This window comes from Typopeltis vanoorti, chromosome 10 (assembly GCF_054136105.1).
Source record: "Typopeltis vanoorti isolate ZY-2024b chromosome 10, IOZ_Tvanoo_1.0, whole genome shotgun sequence".
In the NCBI taxonomy this organism is placed as follows: domain Eukaryota; kingdom Metazoa; phylum Arthropoda; class Arachnida; order Uropygi; family Thelyphonidae; genus Typopeltis; species Typopeltis vanoorti.
In genome coordinates, this window is record NC_143558.1 from 117152583 (window position 1) to 117177476 (window position 24894).

The 24894-nt window shown below is 36.0% G+C and overlaps 1 protein-coding gene across 1 annotated transcript in view; it reads left to right on the forward strand.

The window, feature by feature from the left end:
* Positions 1 to 24894, forward strand: part of LOC150102727 (uncharacterized) — a 138422-nt gene that overhangs the window by 48041 nt on the left and 65487 nt on the right. The window contains exon 3 of the mRNA XM_090399242.1: positions 7355 to 7454. Within this exon, the coding sequence (XP_090255368.1) occupies positions 7355 to 7454 (100 nt within the window). The remainder of the gene's footprint in view (positions 1 to 7354; positions 7455 to 24894) is intronic.

The window sequence follows — 24894 nt, forward strand, 5'->3', positions numbered from 1 at the left end:
AACTGTTACTAGTATTGCAGTCATCGGTCTCATCCCTTACTGGATTCAAGTCATCTGATATCATTAGCATCATACTCCCCCCCCCCTTCTCTTATCCTGTCTATCCTTCCTAAAAATACTGTACACTTTAAACTCACTACCAGTTAGTATGATTCTGATAGCCAGGTCTCACTAATGCCTTTAATCTGAGGTCTCAATATATTGACCAAGGCAATAAACTCTACGACTTTCATTCGTGTATAGACATAATAGTATACCTGCATGTTCTTTTGTATACTCTTGTCTGCATGATGCAGTTGGACAACTTGCAGATCTCTGTTCCTCTCTAGTGCTTTATATATGTAGACATCATTGTACATGTTTGATTTGTCCAAACCAGACAAATACAACTTCAAAATTGTTCTCTCCTAAATATTATTATTTATTTCCTTGTGTTTTTTCTGTGAATTAAATCAACCTCTCATGACACGTATATCTTTAAGAACAATCTTTATAAGAAAAGTTGTAGCCTTTGCTCCGTTTCCCAAACTTAAATAGATCTACATTGATCAGTGATCTACATTTTTTGTAGGCCATTGTGAGAGATAGTACTACTGTTTCAGTTTGCTAATTTTTTTTAATTATATATGTAATTAGGAAAATGTTAACCCTTTTTGTTAACTTACTATAGTTGTCATGGTTGTGCTTTTTAGAATTTTTCTGTGTAACTTGTATAATTTCTATTTCATTTCTCCACTGAAGATGCCTGTGATACACAGGCAAAAATAAAATATTGAGATTTTTCCAAATGAGTTCCATCTTGTTATTATTGTTGAACATAGTCGTAAATAATTTTTTCTTTTAATTTTACATGGTGGTCACCATTCATAGTGAAGAATTATGGAGACAGAAATAACAGAAATGTTGAGTGTTATTTTCTTAATTATAAATAATTCCTCCAACACGTGTGTTTTTATCTACATAAATTCTTCACTATGAACAGTCATAAACAGTTCTCCTTAATAGAGGATGAGTTAGCTAGTCTTATATGAAATTGTCTTCTTCTTTGCCTCAGAAACTCATTGGAGAACTTATGGAGTTAACAAAATTAATATCCTCACTTAGCCTTAGTTGCTCATGCATTATCTGAACAAACCAATAATGTTTCATTAAAAGTTACTGTTGTTTAATTTTTATGATAGAACTTTTTAAATTCACATTGTTGATCTTTTTTTATATCAGTCCTACACACATAAAGCTGCAGAGTTTATAGCACATGCATGACATGTGTTCTGAAGGTTGAGAGGTGAAATTTAGTTTTCAACTGGCTTGCAGTCTTTGGGATAATAGGGAAAGAATGCAGTTCAGAGATTAGAGATGGATAGAATGAAGGAAAATAACTTGTTTGATGTTTTTTGACTGTACACTTGTTACCTGCATTTTATTGTACTGAAGTCCAAGATTTGTTGTCTGATAAATGATGTCCATGCTCATAAATTCCAAATTTAACTATTACAAGTGCAGTGACAGTAGTTTGTCTTTTAAAGCTAAGTTAAAAGGATCACCGCTATTAAAAAAAAAAAAAAAATGACCTGGCATATTGGATGATTAAAACTAGTGTGGAAAAAATTGATAAATGAAGGTGAATCAGATCACACTATAGTGTTCCATGTGAATTTCTGTGATGATGTGAGTATCATCTCCAAAAAGAACTTTTGTATATACATTGCCAAAACTGCTTTTACGAGAAATTTTCTGCTGTTTTCATTTTTGGTCTGTACAGAGCAAAATACCAAGCATTAGTGGATGGCTAATTTGTCCTGCCCACCCACCTCATTTGACTTTTGTGAATTGTTTCTCATTGGGGGGGGGGGGGCATTCTTTGCTGGTTTTTTATTAAGAAAATGACAGTATTGGAAGTATATCTAGATATTGGTTGCACAGTAAGCATTGGAGCTTATGTTTGGAAGCCATTTATAGTTTCTGGTGAAGTCAGTCATTTATAACACAAACAAAATAGGCTTCATATAGATATGATTTATCCAACATTTGAGAGTTACTCTATTTCGGTTTTCTATGAGTCTGAAACAAAAGTATTCTTTCCCTGGACTTTAGCACAAACAGGTTTTCCACTAATCATTACTCCTTTTTTGTATGGTTTTACTACTGCTTTAATTATTTGGAAGAAGATACCATAATAGCTAACGATTTTGAATATTCTTTATCTGTTAACTGAATTAAAAGCACTAGAGAAATCTATGAAATTTAAGAGAAGATTATTTTGAAAATCTTTCTTCTAATGATTCTATAAGGGAGTTGATACATTTGTAAATATTTCAGTTTTTTCAAGATGAAAACCTTAGTTTTGATCACAAGAAGTGCTATATGTGATTCATTTTGATTTAGAAGCATTGTTATAGTGATAAGAAGTACAATGGGTTTGTCCATCTACTTCTGATTCTGCATCACCATGCTTTATTTTATGCATTTTAAAAAATCATGGTCAAATCAATTTAACCATGGTTTTCCAAGGTATGCATGTTTTTCCCCAGTGGAAATGAGGGGAAAAACATGCATACCTTGGAAAATTGTTGAAATACCTATTAGCAACCTATATATTCCAAATTTATGAGTTTAAAACTTTCTCAGTCAGGAGATTGCATTCATATAATGCATATAGACATGCATACGTACTCTTTTTTTTTTTTAACTGAACATTTGAACAGTTTCTGAAAGTAAATAAAAATAATAATAATTAAATCCTGTATTGCTTTTTATTTCCTAAATGGATTAGAAAGAGCTCCTTTAGCCCTAATTTTCAGAAGACGGGTCAGAAGTGAGTCTCTGTCCTTCAAGCATTATTGATATTGAGCTTGGGCCATCACTGAACTAAGACTTTTCTGAATAGAGGGAGGAGTATAGGTAATTGTAATAGGTAATTGTAATTGTATAGGTAATTTACTAGTTAGGTAAAAAAAATGAATCCAAGATTTTCTGCTGTAGACTTAAATATAGACTTGGCAGCCAGTGGGATTAATGTTTCTGACATGACAATCCATCAGTGATAGTTGGAAGCAAGGAGGACTGCCCACAGAACAAAAAAGAAACAACTGTTGTTGAAGGCTATGCAGAAAAAGAAGCTCTGGTGGGCAAAAGTGAACTGTTGAGAAGTGGAAGGAAGTCATATTCTCAGACGAGAGCTATTTCGTCTCAGAAAAGAGCGAATACCCTATGTTCTCAAATCAGTGGCTGAGAAGACTTCTCCCACCCACCTTCTACAACTTGTAAACACCCAGCTTAAAAAGATGTTCTTGGGGTTGTTTTATACATGATGATCCAGGATCACTTGTGCCTGTTGACGGTATAATGAAAAGTGAAACATAAAAATTAAAAAAAAAAGTGATCCCAACAGATCCAGAAAGACAGAACTAATCTTCCAACACAGGATCTCAGCTCCATGCCATACTTCAAAAAAGTTAAAGAGTTCCTCAAAAATCATAACATTCAATTCCTTCAGTGCCAGGTAACTCTCCTGACATTAACACAATAGAAAATTTGTGGGCCATAGTGAAAAAGAGGCTTGAAAAATTAAATTGTGATAGAAAGGATAACTTAATCTAGTGGCAAAAATTTTAATTTCACAATAAAATAAGTACATAAATTAACTGACTTTACGTAATAAATTATATGTGGTCCTCTGTTCCTAATATGTTCATTAATTTGCTTAGGCATGGATTCTACTAACGTACGAGGGTGGTCTGAAAGGTTCTTGGCCTTGACCATAGATGACAACACTATCGCAAGATTTTTTTTTTCTAAGTTGATACATCTGTCATAAGCATCCATGTGAAATTGCGAGTCATTCTATCAAGTAGTTTGTTTTATACAGCGTCTGGAGCAAAAGGGTTGTCTATATCCCTTGAAATGGATAAAATTGAGTATAGTGTGGTTTTCATTGTAATAGGTTTAATACTAAAAGAAATTCATTTGAAGTTCATAAAAGTTTATGGGCACTCTTCTCCTTCGTTTTCAACAATTAAGAAATGCCAAGTTTAAATGTGGCTGTACCAGCCTTGAAGATGATCCACGTGAACAAGGTCCAAAAAGTGTAACAACACCAGAAATCATTGATCGAGTGCATGATATGGTATTGGATGACCGGCAAGTCAAAGTGCATGAAATTGCTGAGACTATAGGCATTTCAAAAGAACGTGTAGGATATATTTTGCATGAAGAATTGCATATGAGAAAGCTTTGCACAAGATGGGTGCCACGCTTGCTCACAGCAGATCAAAAACACACTTGCATGAAAATCTCTGAACAGTGCTTGGAGCATTTCAACAAGAATAAAACTGATTTTGTGTGTCGATTTATTAGTATGGATGAGACTTGAATTCACCATTACATACCAGAATCCAAACAGCAGTCAAAACAGTAGACAGAAGCCAGTTGTTCAGTTCCAAAGAAGACAAAGTCAGTTCTATCAGCAGGAAAAGTCATGACATCGGTGTTTTGGGATGCTAAAGGCATTTTGTTTATTAATTATCTTGAAAGGGGTAAAACAATAACTGGGGAATATTATTCCGATCTTTTAACCAGACTGGAGGAAAAAATTCATGAGAAAAGACCTGGTTTGCAGGAAAAAAAAAATCTTCTTTCATCAGGACAATGCACCTATCCACAGAGGTGTTTTGGCAATGGGGAAATTTAGGGATCTGCACTATGAATTGTTGGAACATCTACCCTATTACCCAGATTTGGCTCCCTCTGACTTCTATCTCTTCCCAAAACTAAAACTCTTCCTCACTGGTCAGCATTTTTCTTCGAATCAAGAGGTGATTGCAGCTGAAGAGGGGTATTTTGCAGATATTACTGAGAACCACTACAGGGACGGTATAATGCTGTTTTAGCATTGCTGGAATAAATGTATTAGTTTTAAGGAAGATTATGTTGAAAAATATAAATAATTTTGAAATTATAAATTCGTTTTTTCATTGTTAGGCTGAGAACTTTTCAGACCATCCTCATATGATTCTTGTCATATGATGAGAGGACTCGGATTTTTCATTCTATATAACAAGAAGCTTGCAGAGAATATATTTAATACACTTGCTTTATAGTTTAGTTGTTTTTTGACATAATCTAAAATTAAGCATCCAATGCTTAATGCCTAAGTGTTTAGGACTTATTTGAATAAATTTTTTTGGACTGAAATTGTTTATGCATAGACTCACATTTCTTCTTTTATTTCTATTTGGAAATTTTACCCAACTGAGAATCTTCTTCATTGTCAGTCTTTGACACTTTTTTATTTTATTATTTTATTTTTTATTTATATGTTTATTTTTGATTTATTGACTTTGATTTATTAAGCAGTAAAAATATATCTTTTCAGTTATTTCAGTTTTTATTCTCAAAATGGTTGACTATTAAATTAAGTAATAAAATGATTAAAATGCGTGTGTAGTGTTTATAACTGCTGGCTTACCACAAGCTTTTGTAAAGCAATAATAATAACTTTCATTAAATTAATACACGTAAACAAAGTGAAAAAATAAGTGTAATAAACAGTTTAATCTGAGTTTCTTAGACATTTTAGAGAGGCCATAAATGGCATCAAGTACACCTTGGTAAGAGATAATGCAGCAATTAAAATAAATAATTTAATAAATTGAAATAAGTAAAAAAAAAAAAAATACAAAAATGTATAAAATCAATAAAAACCAAAAATCATTAGCCCAATTACAACAAATGTACTGTAGGTTTACAAATAAACCTTTGTGGATGGATGCCACATTAAGGAATAATAATGATAATGATAAAAAAGATTATGTAATTTTTTATGACAAACCTTTGTACACAACTATGCTCAGATCTGATAATAGTAGTATTGTTGTTGTTGTAGTTGGAGGATCAAGTAGGCAAGATGGTGAGATGGAGTGATTTGCCTTCCTACCATAGGTTTCACATAACAATAATATACTTTCATGATAAACAGTGGTTTTAACTCACAGTATTTAGTACATTATTAATTACTGTCATCCCACACTTGCTGGGGAGAATGGTAGTGATTAATAATGAATGTATAACTGAAGTTCAGGAGTTTGATCTGTACACTATATTAAAAACTTTTGTAAAAATCCAACTTGAGTTAAGGACAAGTAGCCACTGCTGTCATGTTTATTCTAGTTTTTATTTAATCCCTTGCTCTCTTATTTGCAGACAGACCGTTAAAATGTTTATTGGAAGCCTGAAGTGGCTTAAAAAGTTAAAAAGAATTTTCTTTAAAAAAATCTTTTGTCCACTCACGGTATGAATGTACTATAGATTTACAAAAACCTTTCGTGGGTAGGAGCCACATAAAACAGAAATGAGAATTGATGAATATAAAGATTACATCAGATTTCTCTAGTTGGACAAGTCATGCATATTACAAGTTACATCATTTCCATTAGATGCAGAGTTCAGTAAAACCAAATAATATTACACAAGTAATTTCAGATAAAATAATCCCTTTATGGAAATGTGAAACCTTTTTTCTACCAACCCAATTTCAACTTTAGTGATTGTGTACCAGTCTCTAAGTTACTTCAATGAATTTATGAGGTGATAGCATCCTCATTCTCCAGCTGTGAATGGGTGTGAATTTCAATCTATTGAATGGATGTTCATGAAAGTCTTTAAGTGGTATGTGATTTTGATTGGCAGTGTAAGACCACCATCCTACTTAATGAAGCCTGAAATGCTTTTGAAAAAGTTTCATGTTTGTGCTCTTGACTAGAGTTTCCAAATTATCCAAACTTTTGTCCACCTATAATACTAATCTGCTATAAGTTTCTTCCTTTTCATGGATGAAAATTACATAAAATTTTAATCCTCATATAAAGCAAGGATTAATAGTTACTGTTACATAAGGGTTCTTTATCCATAATTTTCATCATCTGGCATATGGTCATTCCATATGATGAAGTGTCATAGAAATTCTCACCAGGTAGCTATATCCAGAGTTTTTTGAATCTTCAATGCTGAAGATCTCATTCCTGATAAGAGGGGGTCGTAGGCTCTAATAGTGGCAATTCCTGCTCATGCAACCATGGCTGAAAAGTTGGTTTAAATGCTTGTGCTGCTATCCAGTTTAAATTTAACATATTTGTTTCACTGTTCTCCATAAGTGTCGTAGATACTTTCTTTAATCAGTGTTAACGTCTAATATACCCATTCCACTTAAATGTGAATAATTCAATTAAAAATTTCAGTGGTGTTTTAACATCAGCATAATCTTGAAAAGAATATAGACATTAAAAAGTAATAAGTTAATCAGTTTTATTAATTATGCAGGATTGCTAATCTCTCTGCATATTTATATTGGTTATAGGCAGACTTGAAGAATCGTGGATTCCAGTAGTAATAATAATTGTTGTTGGATCTGCACTTATTGGAGGAACATTGATGATATTTGTTTTAAAATGCAAAAAGTAGGTAAATTAGGGATGTTTAAAATACAAAATTTTGTTGCTGTTCTTTATCACAATAGTGTTTAGTAAATAACATTCTTTAAATATGCCATATTTAATTTATGTGCTGATTTTTATTTACTTGGTTTTTTTTACCAGACCTGTGAGATCAGTTTAATATTCGTCCTAGTGAAAATTGTAAACATATCCAGGTAATGGTAGTAGAAGTTACAGCACTTAGTTCCACCATCTGTCCCGTCATGAAATTGTGATATAAGGTGTCATTATAGCTCTTTTCTGCATAGATGGTTCATTCTATCTCATTCTGTGTGTTATGACTTGAGCATGGTCAGCCAGACCAGACTTATTATAGTAAGTCTGGTCTGGCTGACCAGACTTACTATAATAGTAAGGAATATATTTCTTATTCTTATAGATATTTATAGTTACCTTGTTAGTTCGGCCAAAATAGACTAATCTACAAGTACATGGTAACTTATATACATCTGAGTGTGCTCATTAAGGAAGAAAAGCAGATGTAAAGTTGATGTGTGATTTGAAGATAGTGTGGATATTTGAGTAGTTTCACTTTGGAGCTGTTTTAATATACCAGACCTATGAGATCAATTTGAAGTGATCTCACATGTCTAATGTAAGCTTGTGGTGGGAAAAAAGGAGGGTTTTAATATGTTGATATAATTGCATGTATGAATTCTCTGATGGATGCAGAGTGGATTGTGCCTTAATGCCTCTACTGTTTAACTTATCAGAATAATTGTTGTGGATGTAGTTGCATTTTTTTTTAGTAATCCCACCAACTTAAGGTTTCTGAACCTCTAGTACTACTAATACCGTGGGTGGAATGCTGGTTATTTACTGATTAATAGCAGTAATAATAAATATTTCACAGGCCACTTAAGAGTAAAACCTAGGTAATGGGAGAGAAGACCTCTGTATGTATAGCCAACTACTTGACCTTCTCATGTTGTGCCCCCCCTTATTAGGTATCTGCTTGGATAATAAATGAATGAGGTTCGGCTGGCAATTTGGGACTTAGCCAACTAAACTGTAATCTGTATTGTTTTAATTTTCCAAAATAAACATGATAGTACTCATGTTGTTTAAGAGAAGGAAACACACATATAGTGATAATAATGAATTAATTAACTAACTTTATTTAGTTAAATTATTTGACCAATATTTTGCCTCAATCACCAAAGTATCTTCGGGTACAAAGATATAAACTATGTATCTGTACAAATGCACACCCTTAGGAAGGCAAACACACACTTAGTGGGAGAGAAAATGCAGTATCCCAGTGTCTTAACTAGCATTCTGTAATAGTTCATGGGATCTTGCTCATTCAGCTGAAAATTTCAAGATAATGGTCTTCCACATCTTTGGAAGACCATTATCTGTTAGGGAGCATACTGTACTGTATGTGGCAGATTTTTTCACATTGTCTCTACTTTAGTATAATAGGGGAGATCCTGCCCCCCCCCCCCATTGGATCCACTGAGAATCTGAATATTATTGAATTGAGAGGCTATACCAAAATTGACCATAATGTCAATATCTTTGAGGATTGTCTCATAAGCATGATTTGAAGGTACAGAATTTTTAACCTTGGTGGTGGGTGTTCAGTAATGTGAGAGAGACTTGGACTAAGTGCTTGGCTACTTTGAATAGAGAATCCAGTACTATCAACTATGGTTCTTGAGGGTGTATAAATGATTGTGTTTGTGTATTTTTGGTAATCTGTAAATTCATCTGTGGCGTAGCTGAATGAGCAGGATGCCTCGCCATTCTCATAGAAAGTATCAGTTAAGACTTAAGGATCCTTCCTTTTTGCACTCAGTATGGTTTATTTCCTATTGATGTGTTTAGTCGATTTATTTTTGCCCATGAAGATGCCTTGTTAACTAAAATGATGGTCCAATATTTTGCCTGGGTATTGCCCAGTTAAACAAGACGCGTACTTTTTTCATTAGGAAAACCAGGGCAGACAGTGAAAAGACACCTTCCAGAACAAATTCATCAGCAGAACCAAGCATTGATAACATCAGTGTGGCATCACTGCCAAAGTAGAACTCAGACAAGAATTATGATGTTAGCATAATTGGTGTTACAGAAACTAAAAAGACTTAAAACATGTGCAATGCTGGTAAATAACGCTTATAAGTTATGTTCCAGTATTAACGATCAATGAAAGGAATGAATAGCCATAGTAGCAAACATCAAACATGAAGATATACTTCTTGAATATAGTGAATTTCAGGTACAGTGATGTGAACACATTTCTGAAATGAAACTGGAAGATGAAAATTACTTGTGTCTATTGTCCCACATAAGGATTTTTCTATAAAAGATGAAATAGAGGGTATTTTTTTGAGTCATTGAGGAGGACAATAAAATGGAAAATCTGGTTCTTGATAAATATCTAAACTACAGACAAAGCTGTTGGAAATTTTTCCACTTGATTATACTATAAATTAAAGATACCAAGAAATTATATACTTGGTTTAATCCTTTATCCAAGTGTAAGCCAACAAGTTTATACACTTGCCTTAGTAGCCCATAATGCAAAGCACATCTTCTTGCAGACATGTATAATGCTATGCATTAAGGGAATGGTCACTACCCAGACTGGTTTCGAGTCCTGAAAATAGTTCAGGCCCAAACTTGTTTGCTTACACTTGGATAAAGGATTAAACCAAGTATACAATTTCTTGGTATCTTTAATTTATCTAAACAACAGAGTAGGACATATACTAAATGTATAGAAATGCTTTGAGAAAATCTGGAGAAAAGTTAATAAGTCATGTTGTATTTCTGTTCAGGGCATGGATTAGTCATACAAACACCATGTTCCAGCATAGATATGTGTGCATAAATTCATATGAAGGAACATACAAGAAAGGAAAAAAAAAAAGGGTCTTCTAATATTATTGCTGATAGTGAACATCTTCATGCATTTTCACGACATGAGAGGATACATAGGATTTGAAGTAGGCAGTGATTGCTATCTAGTTTTGACCAGGATAGAAATAAATATCGCATTGACAAAAAAATATGTATGAAAGTATTAAAAGGAATTAGTCAAGCAGCTTTTAGAAGTGAACTGTAGACATACACGTTATTCAAGAAAATATGAGAGTCTGAAATGAGAATCAAACCTGGGTGAGGTGAGGTAGTTTTCAATAATAGAAAAATCCAGAACTTTACAGTGGATTCCAGAAGTTAGAGGCAGTCCAGAAAAAGAGGAATCATACTATGAAAGTACCTGGCAAATAAGTCAGCAGATACCCTGAGAGAATACACAGTAAAATGTGATAAAGCTCAGCTACGTGTAAAAGTGGGAAGATTTTGGTAAAGAGATGCGAGTTAAATATCATGAAAGCTTAAAAATAGAGAAAAAAGTACTATAAAAAGGAATCAAGATTTGATAAAGGCAACATAAAAACTGAAGATAGATGTATTCTGGATATCTAGAGTAATTACATAGAAATATTACATAAACAATGACAGAACAACATAGAAAGTAATCAGGAGGGAGCATAAATCACTACCTCAGCAGCCTATTCTTAAATTGGTAAATCAGCTGTGAAAATTAAAGAACGTACATAAAGAATGATTTAGTATAAAATCAAGTATGTGGGTGGTGTGAAAAGTTCTCAGCTTAACAATGACAAAACGAATTTATAATTTCAAATTTATTTTTATTTTTCAACATAATCTCCCTTAAGACTAGACTAATACATTTATTCCTGCGCCATTCTCATCGCTAGTAAGACCTGCAAAATACCCCTCTGCAGCTGCAATCGCTTGTTGATTCGAATAAAAACTCTGACCAGCAAGGAAGATTTTTAGTTTTGGGAAGGGATAGAAGTCAGAGGGAGCCAAATCTCAATTTCCTACAGGTTACTTTTCCACACACACACATACACACTACCTGGAAAGAAGTCAATAGACCCTCCCCCCCCTCCCCTATGGACAAGCTGCATCACGCAATGCACCGAGTGACTGTTTGTAGCCAGTATAAACTGTGGGAATATGATGCTCCCAAGTCAATTCAACTGTGTCTGTGTGAAATGGCTGCAAGAAGGGAACTGGTGGAGTTTGAAATTGGCATTGCGATAGGGTACCATTTTGCAGACTTATCTGTTTGACAAATTGTTAACATATTGTCAAACTTCCATTTCAGTATGGTATTACTATTGATAACAGCAGTATTCTCTGTGGTTATCAGTATGAGTTTGTTAAGGGGAGATCATGTTTCACTAACTTATGTACTATAACAGGGTGACAAAATACCTTGGACAAGGGAAATGAATATACAGTGGTGTACTTAGATTTTGCAAAGGCTTTTGATAGACTGCCACACGATAAGCTCTTAAATAAATTGAAACAGATGGGATTGGATATCAGACTTCTGAGTTGGATCAGTGACTGGGCTGTCAGATTGCTATCAGAAAGTTGTATATGGGGATGCAGTATCTCGAAAAAGAAAGGTAACTAGCGGTGTGTCCACAGGGGTCAGTTTTGGGGCCATTGTTGTTCAGTTTGTATGTTAATGGTATTGGGTTGGGTTTAACTAGTGATATCCAGCTGTTTGTAGATGATGCAAAACTGGGGGGAGCAATGTAGAGTCAAGTGGATGTTGTTGCCTTACAAGAGGACTTGAATAGATTGAATGATTGGGCAGGTAAGTGGAACTGTCAGTTCATTGTTGCAAAGTGTAAGGTTTGAGATTTGGTAAGCAACGATGGGATGCAAAGTATACACTTAGTGAGGAAACTTTAATGGAAGTAAGAGGAGATGAGAGATCTAGGGGTGATGGTGAACAGGGACCTGAAATTCAGGGGCCACATTGCACACGTTGCAAAGACATCATATCGGATAATAGCAGTAATGCGGTGGACCCTGACATGCAGAAATAGAAAGGTTATGATTCCATTGTATAAGGCCTTGATCAGACCTCATATGGATTATTGTGCTCAGATTTGGTTGCCGGGTTTTCATTGTGACGAGAATATGTTGGAAAGAGTCCAGAGAAGATTCACCAAGATAGTCAGTGGTCTTTGGAATGTAGAGTATGAGGACAGATTGAGAGAATGTAAGTTGCAGAGCCTCGTGAATAGAATGAAGAGGGGGGGGAGGGATATGATTGAGACATGCAAGCTAGTCTGGGATTGTTATCAGGTCAACATGGAAGAAATTTTTCATAGAATGGGAGAAGGGAGTAGAACAAGGGGCCATCACTGGAAACTGTATAAGGAGGGTGTGAACAGAGGAGTGAGGAGTAGGATCTTTGCATGGAGGGTGGTTGGTGATTGGAATGCATTGCCTGAGTGTGTTGTGGGTGTAATAGTATGGGTTGGATGAGCATTGTGTGTAATAGTGTGTGTTGGATGAGCACTGTGCAATAGTGTGACCTCCCACGATGAGTCTCATGGGAGGTCACATTATTGCACAGTGCTCATCATCATATTGTGTTGTGCAGTAGTATGTGTTGGATGAGCATTGTGTGTAATAGTGTGTGTTGGATGAGCACTGTGCAATAGTGTGACCTCCCATGATGAGTCTCTGACTCCATGGAGGTCAAATGTTAATAATAATAATATTTTTAGGAAGGATAGAGAGGATAGGAGAGGAGGAGTGTGCTGCTACTGATACTGGATGACTTGAATCCAGTTAGAGTTGAGACCTATGATTGGAGTACTACTAACAGTATTTCATGTGACACTGAGTTTGAAGACATCTGGTGTGAGGTGGAATCTAACAAGATCAATTATATAGTGGAGTGTTGTTACAGATCTGGTGGATTGGTTGCTAGTGATGAAGAAATGCATCACCAAATAGGCAAAATGAGCACAAAAAGAATAATCATAATGGGAGAAATGAATTATCCAAATATTGATTGGGTAACAGTAGAATCTCATGAGAAGAATGAAAATGCATTTATTGAACTGTTGCGAGACAACTTCCTCAAGCAGCATGTGACAGAAGGAACACAAGGCTAAAGAGTGTTACATTTGATTATAGTGTCAGAGGGTGTTTCAGTTAAAGATAGAACTATTCTGCCTCCAGTTGGTGACAGTGATCATGAGTATTAATGGAACATTCATAAACTTTGTCACTTGGGAAGTGACTGAGTTTATGAATGTTCCATTGAGAAAAGGTTACATGCTGAACTGCAAAGAAGGAAATTATAACCAACTGAGGAGTATACTGAGTTCAGTGGAATGGAATCGATTGATGAATGGGAAGAATATCGATAGTGCATGGTAAGCATTTAAACAATACTTAAATGATGCAATAGCAGAGTGTGTCCCTAGAGTTTGAAGAATAAATAGGGTAGGAGCCAAATGGTTGTGTAATCTTATTAAGCAAGGGATTCGTAAGAAAAGCATGATGCGAAAGGAATACCGTATGCATAAGGATGATGTACATTATGAAAAACTGTTGTACGGAAAGGGAAGTCTGAGCATGAAAAGAACTATCTCTGCATACTAAAGGAATGAACAAGAATTCTATCGATATGCTGCAAGTAAAAGAAAGAATAACTCTTCGAAATAGAAGTGGCGTGAGGGTTACAGATGCAGAAGAGATTGTTCAACTAACGAGTGTCATTTTGTTAAAAGCTGTCAACCTGGTGTACATGACATTGAGCTCACTGCTATCTCTTCACTTCATGAAGAAATTCAGGTGTATGAGGATGAGATATTAGAGCTGTTGTGCAAAGTGAATAAGAATTCAGCAATAGGGACTGATGGGATATCAGCCGCATGTGCTAAAAGAGTGTTCAACTGAACTGGCTATTTCTTTGACCACGCTGTTTAATATGAGTCTCAGAACAGGGAAGATTCCGCAGGAGTGGAAAGAATTTATGGTAATTCCATTGCATTAGGGGTGGTGCAAAGACCAGTGTATCCAACTATCGACCAATTACTATCTCAGGAGTGGTGGTGAAGATTTTGGAAAAATTCGTTAGGGCTTGCATTCAGAAATGGGTTGACGGTCTACTTTGCAATGAGAAACATGGGTTTACTAAAGGAAAGTCATGTTTTAGCACCTTGCTCACATTCTATAGCAATGTTACCAATTGAACTAGACAAGGGAAATGGATACACCATGATACTTTTGGATTTTGCTAAGGCTTTTGACAGAATACAGCATGGTAGACTGTTGCATGAATTGGAGAATATGGGTTTGGATTATAGAATATTAGCATGGATAAGGTGATGGCTGATTGACAGATATGAAAAAGTAGTATATGGGGGAATGTAAAGTAAGTCTACAAGATTTAACTAGTGGTGTACCACAAGGATCAGTGCTTGGTCCACTGTTATTCAGTTTATACACGATGCAAAGATAGGTATGGTAATCAGGAATGCTGCTGATATGCAGTACTTGCAGAATGATTTGCATGGGCTGGAATTGTGGACATGGGGAAAATGGATGTCGGTTCAATGTCAGTAAATGTAAAGTCATACACTTCGGCGTAATTAGATATCCAATGTCGTATTATATTGGTAGGATTATGCTTGAAGAAACTGATGAGGCTAGGGATCTTGAAGTGTTAGTAGATAGGAAGTTTAAATTCAGGGGCCATGTAGCAAAGATTACAAATACAACTCAAAAGATAATTGCAATGCTGAAACAAACGTTCACATGTAAAGATAAGGATGTTATTTTATTATTATTACTGTCATCAACACCTGAAATCCATGGAGTCAGAGACTCATCATGGGAGGTACTTACTATTGCATACAATGCTCATCCAACCGTATCTTAAACTGATTCAGTGTGCCCACATCCACAACACACTCAGGCAATGCATTTCACTCGCCAACCACCCTCCATGCAATGAACCTGCTTCTCACTCCTTTGCTCACACCCTCCTTATACAGTTTCCAGCAATGGCTTCTTGTTCTATTTCCCTCTCCAATTCTATGAAAAATCTCTTCCATATCTATCTGATAACAACCCCTAACCACTTTATATGTCTCAATCATATCCCCCCCCCCCCTCTTCCTCATATTCACAAGGCTCTGCAACTTACATTCTCTCAATCTGTCCTTGTATTCCATATTCCTAAGACCACTGACTACCTTTGTGAATCCTCTCTGTACCCTTTCCAACATATCCTCGTCACCATGAAAACCCAGCGACTGACCAAATCTGTGCACAATAATCCATATGAGGCTTGATCGAGGCCTTATACAATGGAATCATAACCTCTCTATTTCTGCATGTCAGGGTTCTCTGCAGCATTGCCATTATTTGATGTGATGTCTTCACAACTTGTGCAATGTGGCCCCTGAATTTCATGTCCTTGTTCACCATCACTCCTAGATCTCTCATCTCCTCTACTTCTGTTTAAGTTTTCCCACCAAGTGTATACTTGGCATCCCATCGTTGCTTACCAAATCTCAAAACCTTACACTTGGCAACATTGAACTGATAGTTCCACTTACCTGCCCATTAATGCAATCTATTCAAAGCCTTACAGCATGAACATCAACCTGACTGTGTATTGCTCTCCCCAGTTTTGCATCATCTGTAAAGTGCTGGAGATACTAGTTAAACCCAACCCAATATCATTAACACACAAATTGAACAACAATGGCCCCAAAACTGACCCCTGTTGCACACCACTGGTGACCTTTCTCTTTCAAGATACTGCATCCCCATATACAACTTTCTGATACCTATATTTTGCCTCTTTACAAGGCATTGATAAGACCTCACTTGGACTATTGTGTGCAGTTCTGGTCTCCTGGTTTCCATTATGATTCTGATATATTGGAGAGAGTGCAATGGAGAGTGTTAAAAATGATATCTGGATTATGGAATACTGATTATGAAGACAGATTGAGACTTACAAACTTCTGAAAGGTTCATACAGGATTTCAGTTGATGAAATTTTTCAATTTATTGGAGGTGAGGAAAGGACAAGAGAGCATCCTTGGAATCTGAGAATAAATGTTGCTAAGAAGGGGGTGAGGGCTAGATTTTTCTCTCATAGGGTGGTGTGTGATTGGAATGGATTGCTATTGAATGTTGAATGCATGCAGGATGAACGAATTCAAGAATAAGCGTGATAGCTGGTGCATGTAGCATGTGGCCTCCCTCAGTCCCTGACTTCCTGGAGGTCTCTCTTAATAATAATATATATATATATACACACACACACACACACACACACACACTAGGGGTCCCACCTACGCCCCCCCCCAAGTTCCAGGCTGGTAAGCCAGTTCTTCAATTCTGATGACTCGAGACCATGCAACAATAATGTGTTTGTCTCATGAAGGCAAACACATTGTTGGACGTTTCAAAACAATGAAGAGACAAAAAACGCGACATAAAAATGTTTAAAATTTCGGCTTATCTTTTTATATATATAGAATAGATATAACATCACCTGGGTTGATAATCAATTTGATTAGCAGTGGTCAATGACCTGCTGAAACTGACAAATGGAAAACCTTTCTTTACATATCAGTATCATTTGAACTTGAAAACTTATTGAAGAATAAAAATCAATTTTTTTTGCCGTGGATTGAAAACAGAATAATAATTAAAAGGAAAAAAGTGTAGATCCTATTGCCGTTTTCAACTATCCATATGTGAATGAGTTTTTGGTTAAAAGTTTAATTACCAGAACACACTTGATGCATGTTTGAGGCAATATCTGTCTTTTGTCCAACTAAATATTGCTTTTAAATTATACATCTCCTTGCGGACATGTATAATATGTCCGCAAGGGAAGGGCTAACACTTAGATAAAGGATAAAATCCAATATATAATTAGTACCAAATAATATTCTAAAAGCTATCATAAATGTATATGAAAATAATCAAATACAAATAAGATTAAATTATGAACTATCATGCCCGAGAGAGATAAACCAAGTAGTCCGACAGGGATATCCCCTTTCAGCAACTCTTTCTAATATTTACCTAAATGAAATAATAATAAAATGGAATGAAAATTTTCATCAATGTATTAAACCTTCTACTATGAACACTCCTTTATGCTGATGACCAAATAATAATTATAAATTCTGAAGATAACGTACAGAAAGATATCTTAAATATAAATGAAATAGCCAAAGATTGTGGAATGATAATATCAACAGAAAAATCAAAAACGATGGCCTTTAAAGAACAAGAGCTAATAAAAACTAAAATAATAATAGATAACATCATTTTAGAACAGGTGAATTCATTTAACTACCTAGTATGTATGTATGATTACATATGAAAGTGAAAAAGATATAAACCTGAAAATTGCAAAATATTTAAAAATAACGTATGATGAACTACATTTAAACCTAATCCAGTTCAAAAACAAATAAGACTAAGAGTGTATAATACATTAGCCCTACAAGTCCTATTACGAGGGTGGTCTGAAAAGTTCTTGGCCTCAACCATAGATGGCAACACTATCGGCAAGATTTTTTTTTTCTAAGTTGGTACATCTGTCATAAGCATCCATGTGAAATTGCGAGTCATTTTATCAAGTAGTTTGTTTTATACAGCCGTCTGAAGCAAAAGTGTTGTCTGTATCCTTTGAAATGGAAAAAATCGAGCATTGTGTGGTTATAAAATTCTTTGTAAAAGAAGGTTTAACGCCAAAAGAAATTCATTCGCAGTTCATAAAAGTTTATTATTATTATTTCAGGCAACTCTAAGGAGTCGACAGACTCATCGAGGGAGGCCCTAACATCATGTCAAGAACAACTATTCAACATTCACACAGTATCTATCATACCTTGCCTTGAACTCATTCACGGTTATAGCACCCACAACAGACTCTTGCAGCTTATTCCACTCATTCACCACTCTCCAAGTAAAAAACCTAGCTCTAACACCCCTGCTAACCACATTCTTGCCCAGCTTCCATGTATGGCCCCCTAGTCCTCCCACCACCAGCCCTATTCTCAAAAATATCTTCTGCATTAATCTTATAGAAACCCTTCAGTAATTTGAATGTCTCAATCATATCACCCCTTTTCCACCTATCAACCAATTTTTGCAACCCACAAATCTTCAACCTGTTCTCATAAGGTTCATTCCACAGACCTGCTATCATCTTGGTCACTTGTCTCTGCATCCTCTCCACCTCCTCCCCATAACGAAGAAACCCTGGCGCCCATATCTTGGCACAGTGGTCTAGATGGGGTTTATCTTGTTCAGAAGCCAAGTGATTTGATGAGCTGATTTAGCCACTTTTGTGATGTGCCCCCTAAACTTCAACTCCCTATCCACCAACACTCCAAAATCCCTGGCCTCATCAGTCTCCTGGAGTACGGTTCCACCAATGTGATATACTGCTACTAATCTTTTCACCCCAAAATGCATAACCTTACACCTTGCCACATTAAATTGACATCCATTTTCCTTAGCCCAGTCCTCCAAACTATCCAAAAAATCTTGCAAAATTTTGACATCCTGTGCGCTCACAATTGCTCTACCCACCTTTGCATCATCAGCAAACAAGTAAACACTTCCTCTCAGATCCTTTCCTATATCGTTAATGAACAAATTGAAAAATTGTGGTCCAAGAACAGAACCCTGCAGCACACCACTAGTCACAAGCCGTCTTTTGGACTCCACTCCTGAATAAACCACTCTCAGGTATCTCTCCATCAACTACCCTCCTATCCACCTCACCAACCCTATATCCATCCCCATCTGCTCCAGTTTACTGATTAGAGTTCCATATAGTATGCCATCAAAGGCCTTAGCAAGGTCCAGTAGAATCACTGTAAACCCATTACCCTTATCCAGTTCAGCCGTCACTGTGTTATAAAACATGAGCAAGTTACTGAGCCATGATCTACCCTTCACAAAACCATGTTGTCCCCCATACAGTATCCCATTTTCATCTATCCAATCCTGTATTCTTCTCTTGATTAATTTCTCCAAGACCTTGACAACGATTCCTGATATGCTAATCGGTCGGTAACAACAGTAGTCTTGGAACCTCCTTTATGCAGTGGAACTATTTTCCCCTCTTTCCACCCCCTCAGGACTAACCCAGACCCAAGACTCAAATTAAACAAAATGGTCAAGGGTACTGACAATTCTTTAGCTGCTTCACGTACGACACGAGCTGGTATACCATCCAATTCCACAGATGTATTGACATTGAGGTTTTGCAATAAACTACTCACCTCCACTTCATTCACCATAATTCCTGTATAATCTATTGCTTCATTCATTTCTGTAATGTCACCACCTGGATGATATATTCTTGCAAAGTGCTTGTTCAGTAATTCAACTATATCAACTGATTCGGTTACCTACCATAGGCATTCTTTAAAATCATTCTGCATATACATTTTTTCTTTTACTTGCAACATATTGAAAAAACTATTTGGGATTCTCTTTAGCCTGCATGGCCAATGTTCTTTCATAATCCTTTTTTGCTTTTCTTACCACACTCGTTAGCCTTCTGGCCTGCACTTTATACTGTTCATGTGCCTGCCGGTTACCTTTCTCCTTAAATTCTCTCCATAGTTGTTTCTTTCTTTGTAGCTCAAGCTTAATGGTGTTATTCATCCATTTAACCCCAACTTGATTGATTATTCAGACTCTAGGTATGCAGTCAGCCATTGCTTCATGCAAACACTTCTTAACCGCCTCCCATGCACTATCAACTTCTAGCCCTTGCAGTTGTACTTGACATGGCACTGAACCAATCAAACTCCTAAGCTTGTCATACTTACCAGCCCGATAATTCCACATGCACCCTGTCTTAATTGTAAATTCCACACCTTTAGCCACCTCCCAAGTCAAGACCCTATGATCACTCTCACCAATTGGTGGCAACGTGGTCATATTCGTTACAGCCAAATTCTCAGATGCAGTTACTAGGTCAAGCAATCTCTGACCTCTAGTATTTTCCATTACATGCTGTCACAGATAGTTATCCCTTAATAACCGCATAAAATCGAATTCCTTCCTCCCATGTGTCCTCTCCTCCTTCCAATCAGTGTTACCATAGTTGAAATCTCCCATAATAATTTCCCTCCTTCCACTCATTTCTTCTATTTGCTTATGCATACTGTCTCCACCATCTATTCCATCACCTGGTCTATAGCAGCACCCAACTGTATATTTTGTTCTGCTAGTTTCAATCTCACATCAAATAGCCTCAAATATGCTCTTTTCTCTATCCTGCGGTTCCACTTCTATTCTCTTTGCCGTAGCTCATCAGCTATCATCAATAACACTCCTCCCCCATTTTATTCTCCCTGTCATTCCTGAACACACTATACCCCTCACATTCAATCCCACTAGCTGTGTCATCTTCTGTCAGCCATGTTTCCCTAATGCCAATAACCTGTGGTCTGGAAGTGCCAACCAAGGCCAAAAATTCTTCCTTCTTGTTCCTAATACTTCTGGCATTAGTATACATGAATTGCGGAAGCCGATTTGTCCCATCCTTATTTTGATGCCTTATACTAACTATCCCATTCTGATTCGCAGTCTTTCCCTACTCGCTTGGGCATATTTCACACACTCAACTGTCACCCTAAAGTCTGCATGTCTACCCCCCCCCCCCCCTAATAACTCTAGTTTCCACTACATTCGACAACACCTTTTGAAGTCGCCGAACACCAAATCCATTCAAATGTAAACCATCCATTTTATATAAATCCTTTCACCCATCGAATTCATTCCGCACATCCACAAATTCCACACCACTCATCCTACATAATTCACGCATAAAGTCATTTGCAATTATGGCCCTCCTTCTATACCCTTCATTGTCATACCGCAGCAACAGACTCATCATCCTAACTCTCTCACTCTTCTCTTTTGCTAACTCAAGCAATTACTTCACATCCTCACTCGTAGCCATTTTGTTTCCTTTCAAATCATTTGTACCTGCTACCACTATCAATTCTTTCACCCGCTGCTTTTGCATTCTAACTGACTCACTTACATTCTTAATGTTTGCACCAGGTTTGTACGATTTTGTTTTTTGTTAAACTCTCAACTAACACACCTCTTTCTTTTCTAAGGAATCTCCATACAACATTTGCTCTTTCATTTTGTTTATGCTCACTATCATACCCTTATTTTTTCTATCATACTTTTGCCAATTATTAGTCGGTACGCTTGTTAAACATTTTTGCCAATGCTCCAGCTGCCGATTTGCCCTATGTATCGCTCCGCGTAATAGAGCGATGTCACTCATTGTGTCAGTGTCGTTATTTTTATTCTCCGATGATTCATTCAATCGTTCTGTATGTTTACCTTCATTCTCACTTTCAATGCCACTCTCACAGCTATCAGATACTACCTCGCAAATATCATCATTCTTACCTTGCATATCACTGTTATCTAGATTCTAACTTTCAACAACGATATCACTCACAAGACCTGAAACACTCTTTAAATCCTCACATTCTTTACACTTTTTGCACACATTCACTCCACTATCGTTGTTTAACCAGACTCCAACCACTCTCCTCAATGCATACATTTCTCAAACGGTACACTGAATCAAATCCTTTTAGTTAAAATTTTTAGACAAATAAGGCGACCTGGATGCCATCTTTGTATTCCTCTTTATGGGAGCCATGTGCACAGATAATGGTATCTATCAGTTTACTATTAAAATACACAAAATAACACACAGAAATCACCCAGATACACTAAAATACTAAAAGTAAACAATACTATGTAAATACTATGCAAATTCAACAATTATTACTCAAAATATCACTTATCTGTTCAGGAGCTATCCACAAACACTACACACCATGTAGCCCTCTAGTGGCTTATATGGGCACTCTTCTCCTTCGTTTTCAACAATTAAGAAATGGGCTGCCGAGTTTAAACGTGACCATTCCAGCCTTGAAGATGATTCACGTGAAGGATGTCCAAAAAGTGTAACAACATCAGAAATCATTGATCAAGTGCACGATATGGTATTGGATGACCGGTGAGTCAAAATGTGTGAAATTGTTGAGACTATAGGCATTTCAAAAGAATGTGTAGGATACATTTTGCATGAAGAATTGCAAATGTAAAAGCTCTTTGAACAAGATGGGTGGCGTGCTTGCTCACAGCAGATCAAAAATGCACTCGCATGAAAATCTGAACAGTGCATGGAGCATTTTAGCAAGAAGAAAACTGATTTTATGTCGATTTATTACTATAGATGAGACTTGGATTCACCATTACACACCAGAATCCAAACAGCAGTGAAAACAGTGGACAGAAGTCGGTTGTTCGGTGCCAGAGAAGACAAAGTCGGTTCCATCAGCAGGAAAGGTCATGTCATTGGTGTTTTGTGATGCTAAAGGAATTTGGTTTATTAATTATCTTGAAAAGGGTAAAACAATAACAGGGAAATATTATTCCGATCTTTTAACCAGACCGGACGAAAAAATTCTTGCGAAAGGACCCAGTGTGCAGAAGAAAAAAAATCATCTTTCATCAGGACAAATCACCTTCCCACAAAGGTGTTTTGGCAATGGTAAAATTAAGGGATCTGTACTATGAATTGTTGGAACATCTGCCTTATTCCCGAGATTTTACTTCCTCTGACTTCTATCTCTTCCCAAAACTAAAACGTTTCCTTGCTGGTCAGCATTTTTCTTTAAATCAAGAGGTGATTGCAGCTGTAAAGGTGTATTTTGCAGATATTACCGAGAACCACTACAGGGATGGGATAATGGTGCTCGAGCATCACTGGAATAAATGTATTAGTCTTAAGGGAGATTATATTGAAAAATAAAAATAATTTCTAAATGATAAATTCATTTTTTTCATTGTTAGGCCAAGAACTTTCAGACCACCCTCATATATGGAAGCAAAATCTATAGAATGAAACAAAAAGATAAAGATTAATAACAGCTGAGATGAAGTTTATGAGAAAAACTTCCAAATATATTCTGTTCGATCACAAAAGAAATGAAGAAATTATGAAAGATTAAACCAGGAATCAGTAATTGAAAAAATTAAAAATATGAACATAAACGGATGGAACACATTGAAAGAATGAAAAGAGAAAGATTACGAAAACAAGCTTTAAATTACAAGCCATTAGGAAAAAGAAAACCAGGACGTCCTCTGAGGAGATTCAACGATGACTTCCAAGGCTGAACAGGCCACTCTAGCCCTAAATCCTTGAAAAGCATGATGATGATATTAATATTATATTTAAGGATTTTATTACATATTTTGCTTACAATTAGTTTACTGTCTTACGTTATATCATGTTAAATAAATATATTTTCCATACTGTTTTTTTTTTTTTTTTCCCATTCTGAAAGACCAGTGTTAGATATTGGTACATAATATATTATTAAGTGATAATGCTTATAAAAATATACTGCTAATTAAAATTAAGAACTCGTATTTAATTTCAGAGAATGTAGGCTAGTGGTTTATGGTAAAATTATTATATTGAAAGGGATTTTTGAGTCAAAAATTATTATTTGGTAACCTCCATGGAGTCGACACTCATCGTTGAGACATGTTGCTGGATGAGTGGGAGGTCCACTCAACCAGTAACATGTCTGTTGTAATGAGCTTTGAAGTTATTTATACCACCTGCCCTCACAACATCATATCTGTTTTTATTTGAATGTCAACTACAAAGAGGTTGCAAACCTATAGTACCATCAAGTACACTGATAATAACCTCCTTCATTTTCTCTATACACCAAACATGGAACTCTTTTGATCCTCTTTAGGTCTTCAAAGTGGCTTGCAATAGTTCCACAAATAAGCATGTTGGCAGTGTCGCAACAGGAACGAAATTCTACTACCTAAAGGCAATTCGTGTTGACCATGAGATTTAAGCCCACAGCTTACTGATTTGAAAGTGGAAGGAAGCACTGTCCATAAACAACAGTGCCAGCATATATATAGATGTATACACACACACATAAACATGCTAATTCATGCCATTCAATTTTCACATTTTTTATGATTAATCCATTTGTTCTGATTCAGGAGCAATGTAGTAGATCCCCAGAACTTTCTTTAAACAGGAGTTAGTACCTAACTTGCTTTTATGAAATAGCTTGGTGTCATTCTAAATGATTTTTAGGTTCATTACCATGCTACACCATGGCAGACTTTTGATGTTTTGAATGTAACTGTGATGTTTAATCTTCTTCAGTAATGAAAGTTTCACCAAAATATGTAAAAGCTTCAATTTACATGATACTTGATGAGCACATGAAAAAGACAGAGCTTGGGTTTCCTTGGGGGGGGGGGATAACTGGAACTTGCTCAAAATACCTAGAGATTTGTTCTGAAATACCAAATATGTAAGAAATTGAAAGTCTTGTTTTATTTGCAGCAGTGAATGAAGATGGTGTATAGTTATCTGTTTGGATAACTTTTGGACTCTATCCATTGTGTCACATAATAAACTTTGTATAAACTACATGGAACAAATACTCTTGATCTCTGCTTA